Source organism: Chroicocephalus ridibundus, chromosome 3 (assembly GCF_963924245.1).
Source record: "Chroicocephalus ridibundus chromosome 3, bChrRid1.1, whole genome shotgun sequence".
In the NCBI taxonomy this organism is placed as follows: domain Eukaryota; kingdom Metazoa; phylum Chordata; class Aves; order Charadriiformes; family Laridae; genus Chroicocephalus; species Chroicocephalus ridibundus.
Window position 1 is genome coordinate 15,927,946 of NC_086286.1, and position 19,677 is coordinate 15,947,622.

Sequence of the window (19,677 nt, forward strand, 5' to 3'; positions counted from 1 at the left end):
ACATGATGCTGAAAAACGCTGTCCTTTTCATTAAAGATTTATTATTACGCCCAGTGCAGTTGCAAGACCATAATGCTCTTGTAAAGCCCACCCTAACATATCTGCTAGTATACCAGGAAATATTTCATATGTAATCAAAACTAAGATTTAGATGGTAAATAAGTGGACTAAGCATTTTTGGTGAACATTAAATGATTTATTACTCATACTTATTAACCAGCTAATATATACAATCTAATAAACTCTATTATTTAATTCTACTGCCATTAAAGACAAGAGACCTGAAATACATCTAAAGAACATAATTTCTACAAATAATGTTGTGCCAGACAGCCCTCCTTCTGGCTTTCTCAAAGCCAATATTTCCCCCCAGCTTCCATAAAGCAATACAACACATGCAGACGCTTTCAGCAATGGCACTAATTAGCTCAGAGCATTATCTTGATCTGCTTCTTGGAATTCAGAGCTACTGTTCTAAGCAGATCGGGTGTAGAAATGATGTTCTGCATGTGTCTGGACAAGAGAGGCCAGCAGTTCTCCCATTACTATTACTGGAGGGGTTCACCCACCAGAAATACAAAGAAACACATTAGTTGAGCCAGGCACAAGGTCTGAATTACCTTTTCACAAACTAATCCTGAAATTGAGCTGAATTCTTTCTTATAAAAAAGTTCAATGCATGAAATGGATCACATAATTTGGCAGGACCTTAAGAAGTAAAGTGGCTGGTATTTCTGAGAAACCTTTGTAATACAGTCTTTGCTATTCCAAGAGGCAATGCAAAACTGCTACTTTAGGAAAGCTTCCCAATATAAGTGTTGCTGAGAGAATAATCTCTTCCTCCTTACTGCAAAATTTACACCACCTCTCCTCAAAACTCCCCTGCAAGGGTCCTCTAGAGATTTTGCTACTGCTACTTGTTTTATATGGATACTTACATACTTATTTTACTTATTTCTCCAATCCTTCTGCAATGGGTGGCAGTACTAAGTCTTAAAATTAGTAGATAGCAAATGTAAGAATCCCCCTCTCTCCTTCTCTGCCTCCAATGTACCCCTATAAAACCCAAGAGCAACAGGAAAGAGTGGAAAAGCACCTAAGAAAGCAAGGTCTAAAAGTTACTAAAGCAAAATGCATCAGTAGCTCTGATATCGACAGTCTTGTACCTGAAGTTACTCATGTTTATTCTTGCAAAAAAACCACCCAAAACCAAAGCAAAATCTCACAGAAAATGGAACATGAGAGACTCATTCTGTCAGCTATCACAGTGATTTAACATTGCAACATCCCAGTGGGCTAAGCCACCTGTACCGAAACATATGTTTAGTAAAGCAGGCAGGCAAGTGTCTTCGTTTGGAAGAATAAGAAGCCATTTGGATGTCTCCAGTGAAACATCAAACATGTTCCCAAAAGCAGAAGCAGGTGACCTTCAAGGGGACAATAAACCCAAAACATGAGAGAATTAAAATGGAAAACTGCAAGTGGTAAAACCTAGGACAGACCACAGTATGTGCTGCTATGGTTAAGCTTTACATTTCTGATTTACTCTCTCCTTACCTCATTCTCTCTTTACCTCATTCCTTAGGTATCCGCTTTACCAGGCCTCGGCAAAAGTACCTCTAGACTATCACACATGTAACACACAGCACAGCTCAACCTGAAACTGGCAGCTCTTGACTCCCACCGGGTTCTAGGGACAGGGGACCAATGAACTACATCATATTCCAAAATGCTTCTTAATGGCCCTCTGTTTCCTTAAAACCTCAACGGCCTGGTGGAACAAAAGAAAAACATCCTCCTGCTGCAAACATTATGCCTTCAGACTTTGAACTGAAGCAACCAGAGCAAATTTTGTGTTTTCTGCCTCTTGGATAGACTAGAGGGGGCTCACTTCCAGTGCAGAGGCAGTATCAGGGTAAGAGCAAAGAGCAAACAGTGCTGGTAATTTAAGATTAGTGAATGTGCATCTAAACTCTTAGAATCTGGCTTTTAAGAGCACAAGACTAGGGGGAATGAAAAAACACAGAGACACGTTATGCCAGAGAGTGTGATATAAGGAACCTGGAGATGACTGAGCATGGGAGGTACTTAGATTTCAAAAGCGGTCCTGTTGTAATGAATACATTGGTGTATACAAGATTATATGTAAAGCCACCCAGGTTCTGCAGCTGCTGCAGTCAGTGCTAGCAGACATATTTACTTGCTCTATTCAGGTAGATGGTAGACAGGAATGGGAGAAGACATGTTTCAGAAGAAGCAGAGCTGGGTAGTGACCTTTGCCCAAAACATTGCAATGGGAAGTCTGGCCCAAGTGAAGTCCACAGGGAGACCGCACCTGATTTGAATCAGCAAAGATTTCAGTAAAACCCACAACCAGGTGTTGCGCTATCTCCTCATTTGTCACTGCTGTGCTGACTTGCAAACAGTCCTCCTGCTGTTTATATGCACTTTCATATGTGATACTGAAAGCCAGTCCAACATGTAACAGCTTTGTCACTGAATTAAATGGGACAGAATATGGCATGGGAAGAAGTCGCCTCTCATTTCAGCATAATTAGGACAGATGGATCTTAGTTACAATTCTGGATACAGACTAAAAACCTCACACTTCCCTCCCTCTGCTCTCTTAAATGTTTCACAAAGCCAACCCTCAATCTGCAGATGTAACAGTAGCCCAAGATCTTAAACCACTAACCCAGTAACCAGAGTGCTGCCCATCTCAGGTAACCCACCACTCCTTTTTTTAAGTAAGAATGCCCATTCACTCCCCATAAAGTATTGATTTTCTCCTGATTCTAGAAATTACTGCAGCATGCCTCATGAGCTCAGGGAGAGCATTTCTACAGGTTGCTGCATGCTTCAAATTGAATTACTGTAAACTGCTGTGGCATTACTTTGATCTCCAAAGACTAAAGCAGCAGCACTGAATCGAAAATCCTTAAGCAGCTGGGTGAGAAGCATAGATTTTTTCCATCAGTGCACAAGTGTGGTCTGTTGCATACTGCCTGGCATACCTCCCCTTCCTTCTGCAGTGTGGGACAGGCTAACATTGCCAGCACCTCACGCTCACACAATGGGAAAAAAAGCAGGACCCGCCAGCCTAAACCTTTCCAAACAACTAGCAGGTTTCGGAAGTTTGCCCAACTTCACACAAGTTACAGATGCCTGGTTTCCAGAAACAGCTGAGCATTCCCGTGATGAAAACTAACAGGTAGTTAAATGTAGGGTCCTTATATATTCTGTCATTGGCAGTTGCAAGATGCTAACTGGGTTTAAAAACTGGAAATTCCAGTTTAAGGTGGGAGGAAAAGAAAAGAAGTGAAGATTACACTGAGATTCAGAATTGGGGCACTACATTTCAGTAAATAATTTCTACATCGCTTCGTTAGATGGAATCCCCACTTTCACAAGAATGTGGCAGAGGAATCATCATGTCTTCTGCCTGTTCACCCGCACACCTGCCCTCCTCAAGCTCCCTGGCAATCTCCCCAGCACATTGCTAAGGTCCTAGAAACAATATTTTGCAAGAAATGCCATTTTGGCTCTGTTAAAATAGATTTTAAAAAATTCCTTCTTCACAACTTTTCTTTCCAAATTAGATTTACTGATATATTTACACACACAGTCACTCATGCTTATTTTCTTTTGCACAGCAGATGTTCTAGTTTTCACCCAGCTTAGCTAGACACATAACAGGCACACCAATCAAGGCACTGGATTTCAGCCACAGCAAAGGGGAGTGATGTCCTGCTCTTGGAAAACAAAAAGAACAAAACCCCACAAGGCTTAAAATGACTAACTCATTTGAAGGTCTGATACTACTTGCAGCCCAAGGCAGCGCTGCTGCAGGCACTGCTGCAAATGGCAATGAGAAGGAGAAAACAGTGGAGCAAAGCCTAAAGCACGTTTGTACTGCTAACGTAGAAAGCAATTTCACTGGCACATATAGCACGTAAACTCCATATCACAAAGCAGACACAGGCATTTTAGCTATACCTCAAGGGACTAAATGTATTAACTGGCAGTTGTTAAATTAAGCTGGTTTGAACCGAGGTTCAATTCATTCCAAACCAAAACTTTACTGTGATTTGAGAAAATTACCAACCAAGCACCATGCTATTTGGCTGATTTTGGAACATAGAGTATTGCACTAGTGAAATGCATTGGTGCTTTAAAACAATGTGTAGGCAGTTTGTGGAACTTGCTGCCACAACCTCTATTCAGGCCAAGAGGCTATCCACTCCCAACAGAGTAAAAAAAAAACATTAATAAGGGCTATAAGGTCTCATGCTTCAGGGGTATAAGAACCCCAGTGGCTAAACTTCTGGAGGCAATTAATTCTGTTAGTTGTCCCTCAGGGCATTCATTTTACTTCCTCCTCTAAGGCAGATGTCATCAAACTGGATGCCATGAACAAGCAGAATGCTTGCTTCATCTATTTGTGGAAACATTCACAAGCTCCCTAACAATACTTGGCCAATATGGGAAATCAGAGGCTTACAGGAAATCGCCCGTCTTAATCCTAACTAACATTTGGCTGCCATTGGCACCATGGTATGTGTGGAGGGGTATACCTTTTACTCGGTGCCTGAACAATCTGCTATTACCAGTAATTCCAGGGCTGGTCTGTGCTGAAAGTCTGCAGGCAAAGCATACTATAAGTGTATATAAGAAACATGTTCAGCGATGTGAGGAAGGAAAAACTTTCCAATTTTGCTTTGGGTTCTGTTGTTTAACAGCATCTTGAGAGCAGTAATTTGAGATCATTACCTTTTCCAGGACTAACTTTGCCAGAAATGAATGAAGCGGGGCAGAGGTTTGAAAGATGATGGTAAATGGCAGAAATAGGCTGTGCTCACAAACAGTCCTTGAACTCTTAAATGTGTCTACACAATGATATTAATAGGATAAAAAAGGATCACAGAAATTAGCGAGTCTTGACAGCAATACCAGAACCAGTTACACAGGTATGGCTAGACTAAAAGGAGGCCGGCTTTTCAACTATTTATGGAGTTACTATTTCTACCTCTATCTTTCCATTTTCTAAATGAGGGTGTCAACGGGAGACTTGGACGTGTTTTTCAGTTCAACAACAACAGCATCCGCAGTGATGACAAATGTATGCCAGATTGATCCTGAGTAGCATTTCAAAGAAATACTGAAAGCGTGATTCATGCTTCAGCTTTTTCTGAAGTGTCCATATAAAGGGAGCACTATCAGGGCATCCTTGTAGGAAGTTATCTGTGGTCAGTATAACAGGGCAAGGGCACTGCTCACTTCAAACAGCAACGAGAACGGCTTGTTTCTTGATACCTTCTGCAACCAGAACCTAACAAAGCAGCATGAAAAAACCTAATTTTTTTCCTCTTTTATGTTTCACTTAAAGAGATAGTGGGAGTCTTCCTTAAAGGGTGTTAAGTAACACCTGCTACTAATTTTTTGGAATTTGTTCACAATTACAAAGGATAGTAGAAATGCATGTTGAATAATAAAGATCAAGTTGGTTTGAGGTGGCAAAATTATTTCAAAACTTTCCTGAGATTTATATCAGTTTCTGCACAATTTAAACCGCTACTCTTAAGAGTGAGCAGCTTTAAAATTTAGGTTTAAAATGTGTCAGTTTCCCTGTTTATTTCAATTGTATAATTAACTCTAGAGAACACTTGTGCCAATTCAACTTTCTGATGTTGGGATCCAGTTGTATGTTGTTTTTCAGCATTGCACCTTTGCAATTTTTCAGTCCTACAGAGAAAGCAAGTGTAAATACTGCAATAAAGAAATTAATGTCTAAACACTCTGAGATCCCACAATCCATCTCTGAACATTTTCTATCACTATTCAGGATGCTACTTTTGTTGGGGGAGGGCACCGAGCTGTTATTCACTGTGTTAATTGATGCTTAATACAAAAATACAATTCTGCAGATACCTTTATTGCATTATGCCAACAGTTCAGTTAGTATAATTGCACACAAAGAGCAACCAAATGTAATTTTCTTTTACTTAATACTCAGCCCGCTGTTCGTTTCAGCTCCTTCATCTGATTAACTAATGTGACTCAGAGTTCTTCCGAGAAACAGCCATGTAAGTACTCGTAAGAGGACTCTCCCTGATGCAAAAGACAAAATCTGTGCAACCACTAAGTGTTGTGAGTAAGAGACCGGAGCTGAAGGAAAACAGTAATCCAGTCTGGATGAGAAAATGATGTGATGACAGTTTCCATGCAAGAGACCATAGTCACACAATGGCTGGTGGATATGCAGATGAGATGGGACAAAACAATGCAAGATTTGAGGGGAAAGAAGGTTAATCTTTTTGTACATTTCACAACACACCATTTTTGTACTGCGTGCCCTGACACGAGTAAGTTGTCAGCGGGACAGATGAGAAGCTGAAACATCAAAAGAGAGGCTACCCTCATGGTATTTACAGCCGATTCAGAAGCATCAGAAATGTTTAATTAAAGCTTGATTGCTCTCTGTCTTGTTATCTCCTTTTGCCTACCGAGAATCCTATTTTGTCTCCTCCAGTTTCCATGATAGTAATTTGTTTACCTAGAGTTCCTCATTACTGCTCACTGTATCTTTATATGCCTGAATTTCCTACATTCCGGCCTTGTCTATAAAAGGAAATTGCATTGGTTTGATATAAATTGGCTTTTTAATTGGTAGTTAAACTCCCTGTAGAGAAATGCTATGGTTTGAGCAGCTTTCAGTTTTACTTAAACTAATACCTAATCAATTTAAAAACGAAGCCAAAGTAAGTTTGGTTTACATAAAAATAAACAGTGCACAGAATTAACCATTTAAATCAAAAATCCTAGTTCCACTGAAGTTGTTTAAACCTTCTGGTATACACAGGTTTTCTTAAAACTTTTTTGCAGGCTTCTTTTACAATCAAGTTTCACCTGCAACCTTTCAGCAACGAGCTGGTATGTCAGAAAATAACATGTCATTAATTAATTGAAAAGATCTAACGGTCACCTAGCACTGCAAGTAACTGCGTGACTTGAAACCTACAGGAATTTTTCTGTGTTGGTCCTGGTCACCATCAAGAAACCTGAGAGAGGAACACCACCACATCAGTTGTAGCAATTTTGGGTCTTATTCTCCACACAGTGCATTCCTCATCCCACGTGTAACACATTACAGCGGTTAACAGATTTCTGGAAGCTTTAGGATCTTTCACAGCGTGGTTGTGTTAGATGTTTTGAACCTTCGGGGTACCTATCCTGGAGGCATCCCAAGACATGATAAGCAACGGCAAGCCTGAAGAAGTAATTCACTGGGTACAGGGCCTGAGAACAAAAAGGACAGGGAAGTTGGTGGTGATGACTATCACTTCTGCTGAAAACTGATTTCCAAGCACAAGCAAAACTGGCAGGTGCACATACGAGGTTGTTCTCAGTTACACAGGAGCAAATCGAGGCCCATAACCTTGAAAGCAATGGAGCTTCTTTGGATTTACTGTCATGTAAACAAAGTAGTACCCATCTTTCAGATTGTAGTTCCTGCTGTGTAGGCTGAGGGGACTTGGGGAGGGCATTTTATTATCCTGTTGTCTTCTCAGCTATAGGAACACAGTTCTTTGTTTTAATATGATACCTTAAGAAGGAAATGTTATGTATAGCCTGTGATCCATCAAACCAGCCAAAGATCACATTAGCTGTAATTACTTTTGGCTGAGCTCATATTGGTGAATGCAGTCTTTGAGACTTCAGGGTGGCGCTGATGCTGTTGGTTCACCCACACAACAGTAAATGCGTGGCCATCAAAGTAAAGGCCTTGACAGAGTCAGCCCAAGGTTTCTTAAATGCATTACAGGATGCAGAAAGAAACAGGATTAAAGCTGGGTAAAATGAATAGCCCAGGGTCCAAACAAGCATCTGCACCGTTTACTGAGAGCAGGGACTCAGCAACACAAAGGAAAAAGGTGATTCAGTGATGTGGAAACCCTCAGAAATGCAATGAATTCCCACTGCAAGAAACTGCAGCTTAGCTTCTCTGGTTTCTGCTCTGTCTACACCGAGGGCACAAAGGGGAGAAAACTGCTGAAGAAGTGATTTCAAACCTCAAGGCCTGGAGACAATTTTAGACAGAACATGAACAGGACCGAGGATCAAGTTCAGAAATTAGGCAAGCCAGCTTAGATACCACAGGAATTGCCTTGAATTTTCACCCCAAGGTCATAACAAATTATTTGAATTGCTCAAAGTACCTCGGTGACCTTCTCTTCTACCCCCATGTAATCTGACTCCCATTATTTCTACTATCCAAGCATTTCTTCAAATTGCATTCCTCATATAGGACAGGGAGCAGAAGAGCTAGATGTCCCACCATTTCAGGTCTAGTGAGAATTAGGAAGTAACAAAATTCTCGAAGCAACCTACAGCCACAAGATTTCTAGCCTGACACCCACATACCCACTTTACATTAACTTTGCATCCAAACTTCAGGCCTTTCTCCAATCTGAACCTGGTATCTGGTGGCGTCTGTGTTACTGAAACAGTAGGTACCCTGGAAGGAAACGTACATCTGCCTTAGGGAATTACATCACCACCTAAGCATTGACATTGCTATGGGAAGTCAGCCACAAGTCCATAGTCTACACTTCTGTACAGATCCTACCACAAGATCACTGACCTAAGAGCAACACTGAAAGCACTTAAAAGTAAAAGGTGGCTCCACTTACAGGCAGGAAACAGAGATACAGATATTGAAGGGAACACTTCAAAGGATCTGCAAAGAGGATGTAAGGGTCTTTTTAGAAATTATACCTTTGTGACCAGCCCAAGCTCACACACGACATCTGTAACAGAGCTAGACACAACCTTTATAGCTAAAGCAGGGGTTCACCCAGCCCAGCATCCTCTCATATGGGCTCATTCCGTCCCGTTCTCCTGAGGCTCCTGTCAGTGCTCCTGCACTTTTCTTGCTGTATGATGCTCAGTACATAAAATATCAACAAACTCCACTTGATGGCAACTCTTGGCCTACACTGCAGACTGTATCATCAGCCTCCACTGCCAGAGCTTGCTTCACAGGAGAGTTCAGGTGCCAGCAGCTGCCCTGCTGCGGCAGCATGGAGTGGGCTAATACATCCAGCTTTTCAGGCAGGCTTTGAAGACTATGTGGAGCTTTTGACTACATCAACCGGACTGCTGTTAGTATCTGAGCTAACCCCACTAGTTCATGTATTTCAACAGTACACTGCAGGTAGCAAAGTGAAACGTAACCGAGAATAGAACAGACTCAAAGAAGTCTAAGATGGAGGAGTGGGAGAGAAGGAGGCACCAGGAACAAAGCCCTGGGCTTGCTGACAGTGAAGGAGGCATATACCAACCACCCCCCTGTTCTCTACCTTAAGAGGGACAGTACTTCAGATTGGCAGGTAACTAGCTAGCTCTAGTGGCAGTTATAGCAAGTGCTTGTCTCTCCTGTAGTCACCCCTCATTTCCATGGCCAGCCCTGCTCCCCCAGGTAGGCTGGAGGTTGTGACCACCTGAATCAAATCAGGAAATGAAGCTGGCAAGGAGGAGGGAAGGAAATCGACTGAAACAGAAACGCAGATGTAGAGCCCAAAGCAGACACTGTGAATGTGTGGGCAAGCCTCAGAGGGTCAAGAAACAAACATTTAGGAGACAGTCATGTGAGGGGGAAGGAATGGAAATCTTGCATCTATTTGGCCCACGCTGCTACAGTTAAGCTGGAAAGGGGAGCTGCGGGACAGGGGAGAATGAAATAACATTGACCACGCAAGACTGACATTTCTAACTAACTAAAAATCATGTTTTTAAAACAAAGTCCAGTGGCTGTACTCTTTCAAATGGGCAATGAAAATATTACTGAAAAAGCGAAGTTATGTTATTGCAAACCAAGCCTGTATTAACTACGGATGGTGTTCAGGTTACCACAGGCTGGACTCGGTCAATTTGGACACTTCACTTTGATTCCTGCCTATTTTTAAATGACCCTGACACCAAACAACCTGTCTTACAGTTTAAAAGCACTTTTCACTTCATGAAGAGGCTCCCTCTGGTTCTTTCTTTCACCAGCTTGCAATTGAAATCCAAGTTACAGTTAACAGCTAAAAGTAATTGCCTCCTAGAGCTTGTTTTGTTTTGTTTGTAAGGGACTCGGGAAAAGCTCTTGTCGTGGTTTAACCCTAACCAGCCACTAGGACCACGTCTGCCCACACAGTTCTCGCCCCTCCCCTAGAAGGGCAGGGAGACGAGGGAGGAAAGGAGGGGAAAGGGAAAAACCCTCATGGGTTTAGATAAAGACAGTTTAATAGAAACAATAACAGAAAAGGAAAGTAACAATAATAATAATAATAGTTACACAAGTCACTCTTACTGCCCAGTGAATTTGCACCATTCAGAGCAGTGACTTTTGGATTCCTGTCCCCCCGGCCAATCCCATTTATATACTGAGCATGGTATCTACGGTATAGAATATTCCGTTGGCCATTCCCTTCTTCTGTCTAGGCTCCTTCTCAGCTTCTATGGGAAGCTGAAAAGAGTCCTTGAAAAGCATAAACATCACTTAGCAACAACTACAACAATATGCATTGTTGACACTCCTTTCATGGCAATCACTAGAAAGAAAATTGACTCTTTCCCAGCTGAAACCATGACAGCTCTGAACAAAGGCTTTGGTAAAAAAAAAAAAAAAAGGAATCATATTGCATTTAGTCACATCTAACTGAAATCTGTACTAGTTGGAAATCTCTGCTGCCTGAAAATGCATCTCAGACCAGACAATTACCTGCTGGACCAGAAACGGGGGCAGTGTTGAGTTGGAGATTTCCCAGAAGCTTTTGTTCCCATCCAAACTTCTTCTGGCCACCTCTACTGGTGAACAAATTGCTTGAGTCTGGAGTGGTACCTCGAGGTGCCTTCTCTCCACTGACTGGAAAACAAGAAGTCACAGCCTGGTTTATCACTGAGGGTGGCTGAGTCAGTATGTAATCCAAAACTGAAACTAAATTAAGGGCTGAAGGCTCCTCTGCTGAGAATAAGAGCCTGCAGTCAAAGGATCTAACACCATTAAAAGGAAAGGGCAGAGTGACTTTCCATTGCTGTTATGGGAACTGTGACAAAAGGAAAATAAACAGGAATGAATGGTAGGCAAAACAGCAAGTGAATGAAGACACAAAGCAGAAATACAGAACACAATCTTTAGCAACTGTTAGAAAGTTTCTCTTTTAGCCAGTAAAAGTATGTGCAATCATTTTAAATTACAGACTAACTTTAAGATCTCTTTAGAATACTGGAACCTGAAGTACGCTACACTTAAGCACAGAAACCTAGGAGTATCACTGCGTATCACAGACTTGCAGCCCCAGCCAATGAAAATTAACATAACACAAAGCAGATTAAATATTCTCCTGTTGGATGAGGAAGTGGCTTAGAGGTGTTCAACCTGAACAGGGCTACAGAGGTTGTAGCTTCGAGCCTGGGAAGTGAAAGAACACACTTAAGTTCTACTGCTCAACCCAAGGCAGAAGTTTCATGTGTTCAGAGCAGCAACCCCCCAATCCTCATGCAAGTTGTTGGTCTGAGGTACAGAGTAACAGATCATTGAACACATTTACAAATTAAGCAATTCACTGTGCATGAGATTGTGAAAGATGAGCCAGACACAAATGCTCAATAAAAATCTAAATGGGGTGAAATCTGGCAGCAGAGGTATGGACTAGGCATATTCTAGAGACCAGTCAATCACAAAGTCCAGATCAGAATCCAAATTTTTCCCAAGCGTAGGAGAGAGTGAAGATCCTAGTTTCTGATTCAGACTTAAATGCATGTCAGTCCAAATAAAATAACCTTGTTCTAATTTAACTGGAGTATTGTGCCCAATGTTATTGCAAAGTTAGTGTCAATCACAGGATGCCTGTCTTTCCCTAGCCAGAGTCCAACTGTCATTCATTTTGATAACTGTCACACAGCAAACCAGGTCATGTGGAACTCTATAATCACAGATTGGCTTCTGCATCAGCCTGGGTGGATAGGTGATGCTACTGTCTCAGTTGGAAGCTGACTTTCCCACACCATATGTCCTACTGCCCATTTACTGCCAAACTCAGAACCCATTCACTGGTCGGCTCCACTAATAAGGTTTGCATCTGAACAGTCTCCTCCATCTAAGCACAGTTTTTTCTGAAACGCACCTTTACATTTCAAGAATCTTTTGAAGAGAACAACACCTAATCCCTTCCCCACAGTTTCAAACCCCTTTCCAAATTTCAATTATGCGGCAAATAAAAGACAAGTTACTTGCAGATAAAAGGAAAACTTACTTGTTAAATAACAGTCCAGACTAAGGGAGACATTGTCAAAAGCAATAATGGCATCAGATCCTTCTTCCCATGAGGCGATGATCTGAAACCAAAACCTGCACAGATTGGAAGAACAGGGATTAAATTCTGTTAAAGAGATGAAACTCAGAGCTCTTTGCAATTAAAGTGGTTTTAGAATGGGGGAAAAAGCTTCTTTTCACATATAAAAGTAAGAAATTGGCAGAGAAAGTATCCTCGCCCCTAACAAGCAAAGATGATCTGAGGAGGGGAGGTGTACATGAATATAGGTAGACGGAAAAAAGAATGCAGCCCTTCTTCCCTCCAGAGGCATACAAGCTGAAGCAGGTGCAAGTATGTGTGTGTGTGTGAGGTCAGAAAATAAATTCCCCTTCCCTTTTGGCATAAAAAAAATAATAAAAAAAATCAGACACATAAGTGATTTTATTCTCACAAGTGATTTACACCCTGAAGTGTTAAGAAAAATAAGTAGGCTGGGGCTCCTGAAGTCATTTGGAGTTTCTAAAAGGAACTGGCAATCAAAGGCTGAAAGCAATTTAGAAAGTATTCGGTGTTGATCCACTCTCTAGGAGGCAAAGGATATCTAACGGTCCTGGCAGTCACAAAAGAGAGGAACTGACACAGGTAGCCCACAGGAAGAGCAGAACTCATTATCTCCTCATAGAAGCTGAGCGGGTTTGCCTTAAATCACTTCCACACTCTCAGCTGGCTTTTGCCAGGAAGTTCTGCCACTCCTACATTACCAGAAGAAAGATCACTGTAAAATCACCCTCAGTGGTATTACAAGTCAACAGGAAGAGCAAAAATAACCCACAATCAAATACTTCAAATCTGATAGTATATTTACCACGCGTTAATTTAGTGCACTCATGGATTTAGATTTTCTCTTAGCTTAGCAAGTTAATGTTCTCCCGATGCATATCTGCCACGTAAAATCGTAATACTCTGCTTAGGAAGGAGAACAATTTCTAAAAGCAGCCAACCATGGCCCAGAAGTGAGGTACAATGCTGATAAGTTGCATCAAGACTATGAAAACATGAAACTATCATATGCTGTAGAACAAGCTGGAAGAGAATATAAAATATTATTTAAACGTCATTCACTGTTGTATCTTGATGTTTTACACCAGCAGAAGTTAAGCCATTCACGGGTCTCTTTAGTATAGACCTATGGCTGACAGTTCCTGCTCTATATTTTAGATACAAGTAATCAGAATGTAAAGCCAGAATGTGACTTCTTGCAGGTGTGCCAGTTTAGATGAGAAACTGATGACGGAACAAGATATTTTTGAGGAGTAATGCTATTTATTTAGAAAGGCCATAGAAATCCTGTTCCTTCACTGCAGCAAGAATCTGAACACCAGCAGAATTATTTTCTTCTCACAGACTTTAGTCCTTTATGCATGGCACTGGCTCTAAAATATTTTCTCTCAGCTTTTTGTCTGCTATCAGTATTCTTACATTAGTCTTGTTGTCTCCTACTGTTTTTAAAATCTACCTCTCCTTTACCAACAAACCAACCTCACAAAACAATATTCCAGTGAAGCTTCTCTGCTTATATGTACGTTTGAGACAGCATGTTCCTGTGTTTTGAATGAGGGTTTTGACTGTTTTAGCACCTGACTGCCAACAAACATAACCAACGTCCACGTTGTTCTCAAATACAATGCAGCTTTCACCACCAGTGATGACAATGAGGTTGGGCATAACCTAAAACAGACCTCAGGGATATGTGTGCCATTTGAGAATATCCAGATTGAAGGGACATCTTCTTCTGCAACTGGTGTTCTTGCTAAGCTACAGAGGGAGACACAAAAAAACTGACACAACCAAAGCAAAAACTTCAAACAGAAGATGATCTTGGCAGTCCCTGAAAGGTGCAAAGGGTTTAGAACAGAACACAGTCCATTCACAACAGAAAAGAGTTGATAGAGTTACTATGTTCCTCCCTTTTTATTTCTGTGAAAGTAAAACAATGATGCTTCAATACTGAACTCTCTTGCTCCTTGGAGATATGCATTGGAAATATGAAGACTTTTCTAAAATGGACTTTTTATGTTCTAAAGACATGAGCAGCTGCTATGAAAGAGCCAGTGACTGATACAAAGAACTGTGGATATGGTGAAGGGAGAGTATCCCTAGCATCAAAGGAAACTCCAAACAGCAAGACATAATGTTCCCTGCTAAATGATCCATTTTCATGAGCTCAAAAGGTAGCAGCTCCATCCAAACAAATCTGAAGATCACAAAATTGTATTTTTTGCCTTCCCAATGCATGCAAAGTGCAACTGCAGTCTGACATTGCCAGAAGCCTCACAGTTCTTAGTTGGTATACTTGAAACCCATTGTGGGTATGTCTAGGAGGAGAACTGGAAGGAACATAAAATCCTTGGATGTTAAATTGGCTTCCAAGTACATCAGCTGTCCTCCCCTTGTTTGCTCCTCAACTGACATCTCACAACACTGCAAATGAAATTATAAACTCTAGCATAAACATAAGCTGTTCAGTTCAAGACATGCCCATGTGAGTCTTCAACAAAAGCTGTTGGACAGACAAAGTGGGCTCTGACCTCCTTTTTCCTGTAAGTTACTGTGCCAGCAGCAGAGATGACTGAACATGTCCTGAAGCACCACAGGTCACATTCTGGTATGTTATAGAGAACCAGGACCTACCTTGGGCTGTAAACTACAGCCTATAGCTCAGCAGAAGCTTCTCCCTCCCTGTTCTGTGCTGCTGAAATCTCCAGGAAGGGGTAAGGTGGAAAAGGATTCAGCTACATGTCTTTCAGTTGGCTGTGTCTGAAAATCAATGCCCAGTACACAGTGAACCTTGGTGCTGCATTGAAGGGACCACTGGAACTGAGTCTCTGACACACTGGATCTTTGGCCCGTTTCCTGGGGGTGCACACAAAATGCCACTTGGAGATGTGGACATTTTGCTGGGTACTTATGTTTGTAAGGTGCTAAACTGAAGCTGGGAAATTAATTACAAAGACAAATAAGCAGTTCTTAGACATGGTCCTCCATGTCAGCTTTTCCCTCCACTAAAGTGGTGCCTGGGAGCAGCATGCCAGTGCTGGTGGGTAAAAGCGCTAGCAAGGTCTTGCAGCCTGTTGTCGCAGTGGAGGTGGGAGATGATGACCCATGTGCTAGCAAAGACATGAGGAGCAGTGATGGGTTGGCAACTGCAGAAATGTCTGAGCACAGTCAGGTGGGAATAAGGGCTTGTCCCCCCAGTAAAGTGGCAAGGCAATTAGCCCAGCTGAAGTGCATCTATATGAATGCACGCAGCATGGGCAACAAACAGGAAGAGTTGGAGACCATCGTACAGCAGGGAAACTATGATATAGTTGACATCACAGAAACATAGTGGGAAGACATGCACAACTGGAGTGCGGTGAACGATGGCTACCAACTCTTCAGAAGGGATAGGCAAGGAAGGAGAGGTGGTGGGGTGGCCCTCTATGTCAGGGACAGTTTTGAATGCCAAGAACTTAACAATGTGCATGATGACATCGTTGAGAGTTTATGGATAAGAATCAAGAGGAAGGCAAATAATCCGGACATGGTGGTGGGAATTTGTTATAGACCCCCCAAACAGGATGTAGATAAGCATCTGGCAGAGGTCTCGCGATCGCTTGCCCCTGTTCTTGTAGGGGACTTCAACTTCCCAGATGTCTGCTGGAAATATAACACAGCAGAGAGGGAACAGTCACGGAGGTTCCTGGAGTGTGTGGACGACAACTTCCTAACACAGCTGGTGAGGGAGCCAACTAAGGAAAGTGCCCTACTGGACCTGCTGCTTGTTAACAGAGAAGGTCTTGTAGGGGGTGTAAAGATTGGAGGTCAACTTGGGCAGAGTGATCATGAAATAACATTTTCGATTCTTGGTGAAGCAAGGCGGGGAGCCAGCAGAATTGCCACCTTAGATTTCCAAAGGGCGAACTTTGGCCTGCTTAGGACCATGGTTGAGAGTGTCCCTTGGGGGATAGTCCTGAAGGGCAAAGGTGGCCAGGAAGGCTGGTCTTACTTCAAGGAATACCTCTTAAAAGCACAGGCGAAGGCCATCCCCAAGTCCCAGAAACCGAGCAGACAGGGAAGACGACCAGCCTGGCTAAATAGAGAGCTTTGGCTCGACCTCAGGAAAAAAAGGAAAGTTTATGATCTTTGGAAAAGGGGGTTGGCTACTTATGAAAAAAACCAAGATGTAGTGAAGCTATGCAGGGCGAAAATTAGAAGGGCCAAAACTCAAGCAGAACTCATCTTGGCCACCACGGTTAAAGACAACAAGAAGAGGTTCTTTCAGTGTATCAGTAGAAAAAGGAAGACTAGGGAAAATGTAGGCCCACTAACGAATGAGGTGGGTGCCCTAGTGGTGGAAGACACAGAGAAGGCAGAGCTACTGAATGCCTTCTTTGCTTCAGTCTTCACTGCTAAAGCTGTCCCTCATTAATTCCAAGCCCTGGAGGCAAGGGGGAAGGTCTGGAGAGAAGAAGAGTTTTCCCCAGTAGAGGAAGATCAGGTTAGAGAACACTTGGCCAAACTGGACATCCATAAGTCCATGGTCCCTGACGAGGTGCACCCACGAGTGCTAAGAGTTGGCAGATGTTATTGCTTGGCCACTCTCCATCATCTTTGAAAGGTCATGGAGGACAGGAAGGTGCCTGAGGACTGGAGGAAGGCCAATATCACTCCAGTCTTCAAAAAGGGCAAGAAGGAGGACCCAGGGAACTACAGATCGGTTAGTCTCACCTCCATCCCTGGGAAGGTAATGGAGTGACTCATTCTGGATGTCATATCCAAGCATGTTCAGGAGTAGGAAGTTATTGGAAGTGGTCAACATGGATTTACCAAGGGTAAATCATGCTTGACCAATCTCATAGCCTTCTATGATGTTATAACTGGTTGGCTGGATGAGGGCAGAGCAGCAGATGTCATCTACCTTGACTTCAGCAAGGCATTTGACACTGTCTCTCATAACATCCTCCTTAGGAAACTGAGGAAGTGTGGACTAGACGAGGGGACAGTGAGGTGGATTGAGAGCTGGCTGTGTGACAGGACTCAGAGGGTTGTGATTAATGGAGCAGGGTCGAATTGGAGGCCTGTAACCAGTGGTCAATACTTGGACCAGTATTGTTTAATGTATTCATCAACGGCCTGGACGAGGGGACAGAGTGTATCCTCAGCAAGTTCACTGATGATATCAAACTACGTGGGGTGGCTGACACCCCAAAGGGCCGTGCTGCCATCCAGCATGACCTAGACAGTCTGGAGAGCTGGGCAGAGAAGAACCTAATGAGGCTCAACAAGGACAAGTGTAGGGTCCTGCACCTGGGAAGGAAGAATATCAGGCATCAGTCTAGGTTAGGGGTGGACCTGCTGGAAAGCAGCTCTTAAGAAAAGGATTTAGGGGTCTCGGTAGACAGTAAATTATCCATAAGCAAGCAATATGCCCTTGTCGCCAAGAAGGCCAATGGAATTCTGGGCTGCGCAGGGAAGAGTGTGGCCAGCAGGTCAAGGGACATCATTCTCCCCCTCTACTCTGCACTGGTGAGGCCACAACTGGAATACTGTGTCCAGCTCTGGGCTCCCCAGTTCAAGAGAGACAGGGAACTACTGGAGAGAGTCCAGCATAGGGCAACAAAGATGATTGAGGGATTGGAGCATCTCCCTTATGAGGAAAGGCTGAAAGAGCTGGGACTCTTTAGCCTGGAGAAGGGAAGGCTGAGGGGAGACCTTGTTCATGTTTACAAGCATCTAAAGGGTGGGTTTAAGGAGGATGGAGTCAGACCCTTTTCAGTGGTTCCCAGTCACAGGACAAGGGTAAACGGGCACAAGCTGGAACATAAGAAGTTCCAATCAAATATGAGAAAAAAATTCTTTACGGTGAGGGTAACAGAGCACTGGAACAGGCTGTCCAGGGAGGTTGTGGAGTCCCCTTCTCTGGGACTTTCAAGATCCACCTGGATGCAGCCCTGAGGGATGTGCTCTAGGCAATCCTGCTTTAACAGGGGAGTTGGACTAGATGATCTCTAGAGGTCCCTTCCAAATCTGAAAATTCCGTGATGCCGTGATCCCACAGATTATAGCTCAGGTTGCATAAAAGGAAGACAGATACTTCTCCACAGATTACTACACATCTTCTTTGTATACCTGGCAAGTAAATACTTCTTAAAATAGCTTTAGGCAATTTCCTTGGCAGAACATAAGCTTCATGCCCCAAAGTGTTATCCTTTGATGCACTCTTCATGTCATGCCTCTTGAGACAATGAAGGGCTGTTCTTATGAGAATTACCAAATGTTCAGCCCCTAAGAACAGAAGGGCATGATACAAACCAGTATTTCTGTCATTGAAGGGAGTGCCATCTAACATGCCCATATAAGAATGTTGCACCTTACTTTCATTTACAGTTCATTCAAGTTAAGAGACAGCCTTGCTGATTTCACCTGCAGGAGCACTGGGACCAGAACACTTAAGAAGTTTCATGAAGTTCACCAGGGACGAAAAAAAATCACAGAAATGCCTCCAAAATAGAAAAATCGTGTGAATGTCAAACACTGTTAGGACCATCAGTGCTGCTCTGGTTGCCTATTAATCTGATTTTTTTTCTAACATGAATGCAGTTTCAGTACAAATCTTCTCTTGAGACCAGCATTTCTGCAACAAATAGTTCATCTTTTTCTCTTCTCCAGTTTAATGCCACTATTAATTTAGAAATTTGATGTCTTTCAAATTCCATTGAAACAAGATCATCAGTTAACCAACATTTCAATCATTAGCTTTGGTGGTTTTAGCTTAATGGGCTAATTAAGGGAAATTTAATCAAAACTGAAGATGGAAATGTCACACTTCAGTGAGACAGAAAAAACCCCACAGCCTCGTTCCCTCGCCCCCTCCTTTTTTTTTTTTTCCTTTCTGTTTGATCCCTGAAATCAATGCAACAACTCCCTTTGACTTTGGTGAAGGCTGATACTGAAACACCAGAAGCGTATGTTATTGCAGTGACTCAGTATAATGCTGGAGGAGATGTCTCACTGGCATTTTTGCACAGATCAAAGTGGGGTATGCTGACCGCGCATCCAGTACTCCAACTGGTACCTATATGGCACAGATACTGGTCCACAGCACTGTGTAGTCATTCACTGCAAACACAGATGCTGTGGTGGACGGTCATGAAAGAGTCTTCCTGAAGGCAATTACACAGGAGCAGCAAAATTAGTGCTGGCAAGTTTGTTGTGACTTTGTTGCTTAATAAATCCCAGCAACTACCTCACATGGAATCCAAATACTCATCAGATAAGCCTGTGTTTCCAAGCTGGATTTCTTCATTGGAATGAAAACATGGCTGCTACGAAAGGC

At 42.7% G+C, this 19,677-nt stretch overlaps 1 protein-coding gene across 1 annotated transcript in view; it reads right to left on the reverse strand.

The window, feature by feature from the left end:
• Window positions 1-19,677, reverse strand: part of ALK (ALK receptor tyrosine kinase) — a 328,277-nt gene that overhangs the window by 37,955 nt on the left and 270,645 nt on the right. Inside the window, exons 10-11 of the mRNA XM_063328138.1 lie at window positions 12,300-12,394; window positions 10,766-10,909 (exon numbers count right to left, since the gene is read on the reverse strand). Of these exons, the coding sequence (XP_063184208.1) occupies window positions 10,766-10,909; window positions 12,300-12,394 (239 nt within the window). The remainder of the gene's footprint in view (window positions 1-10,765; window positions 10,910-12,299; window positions 12,395-19,677) is intronic.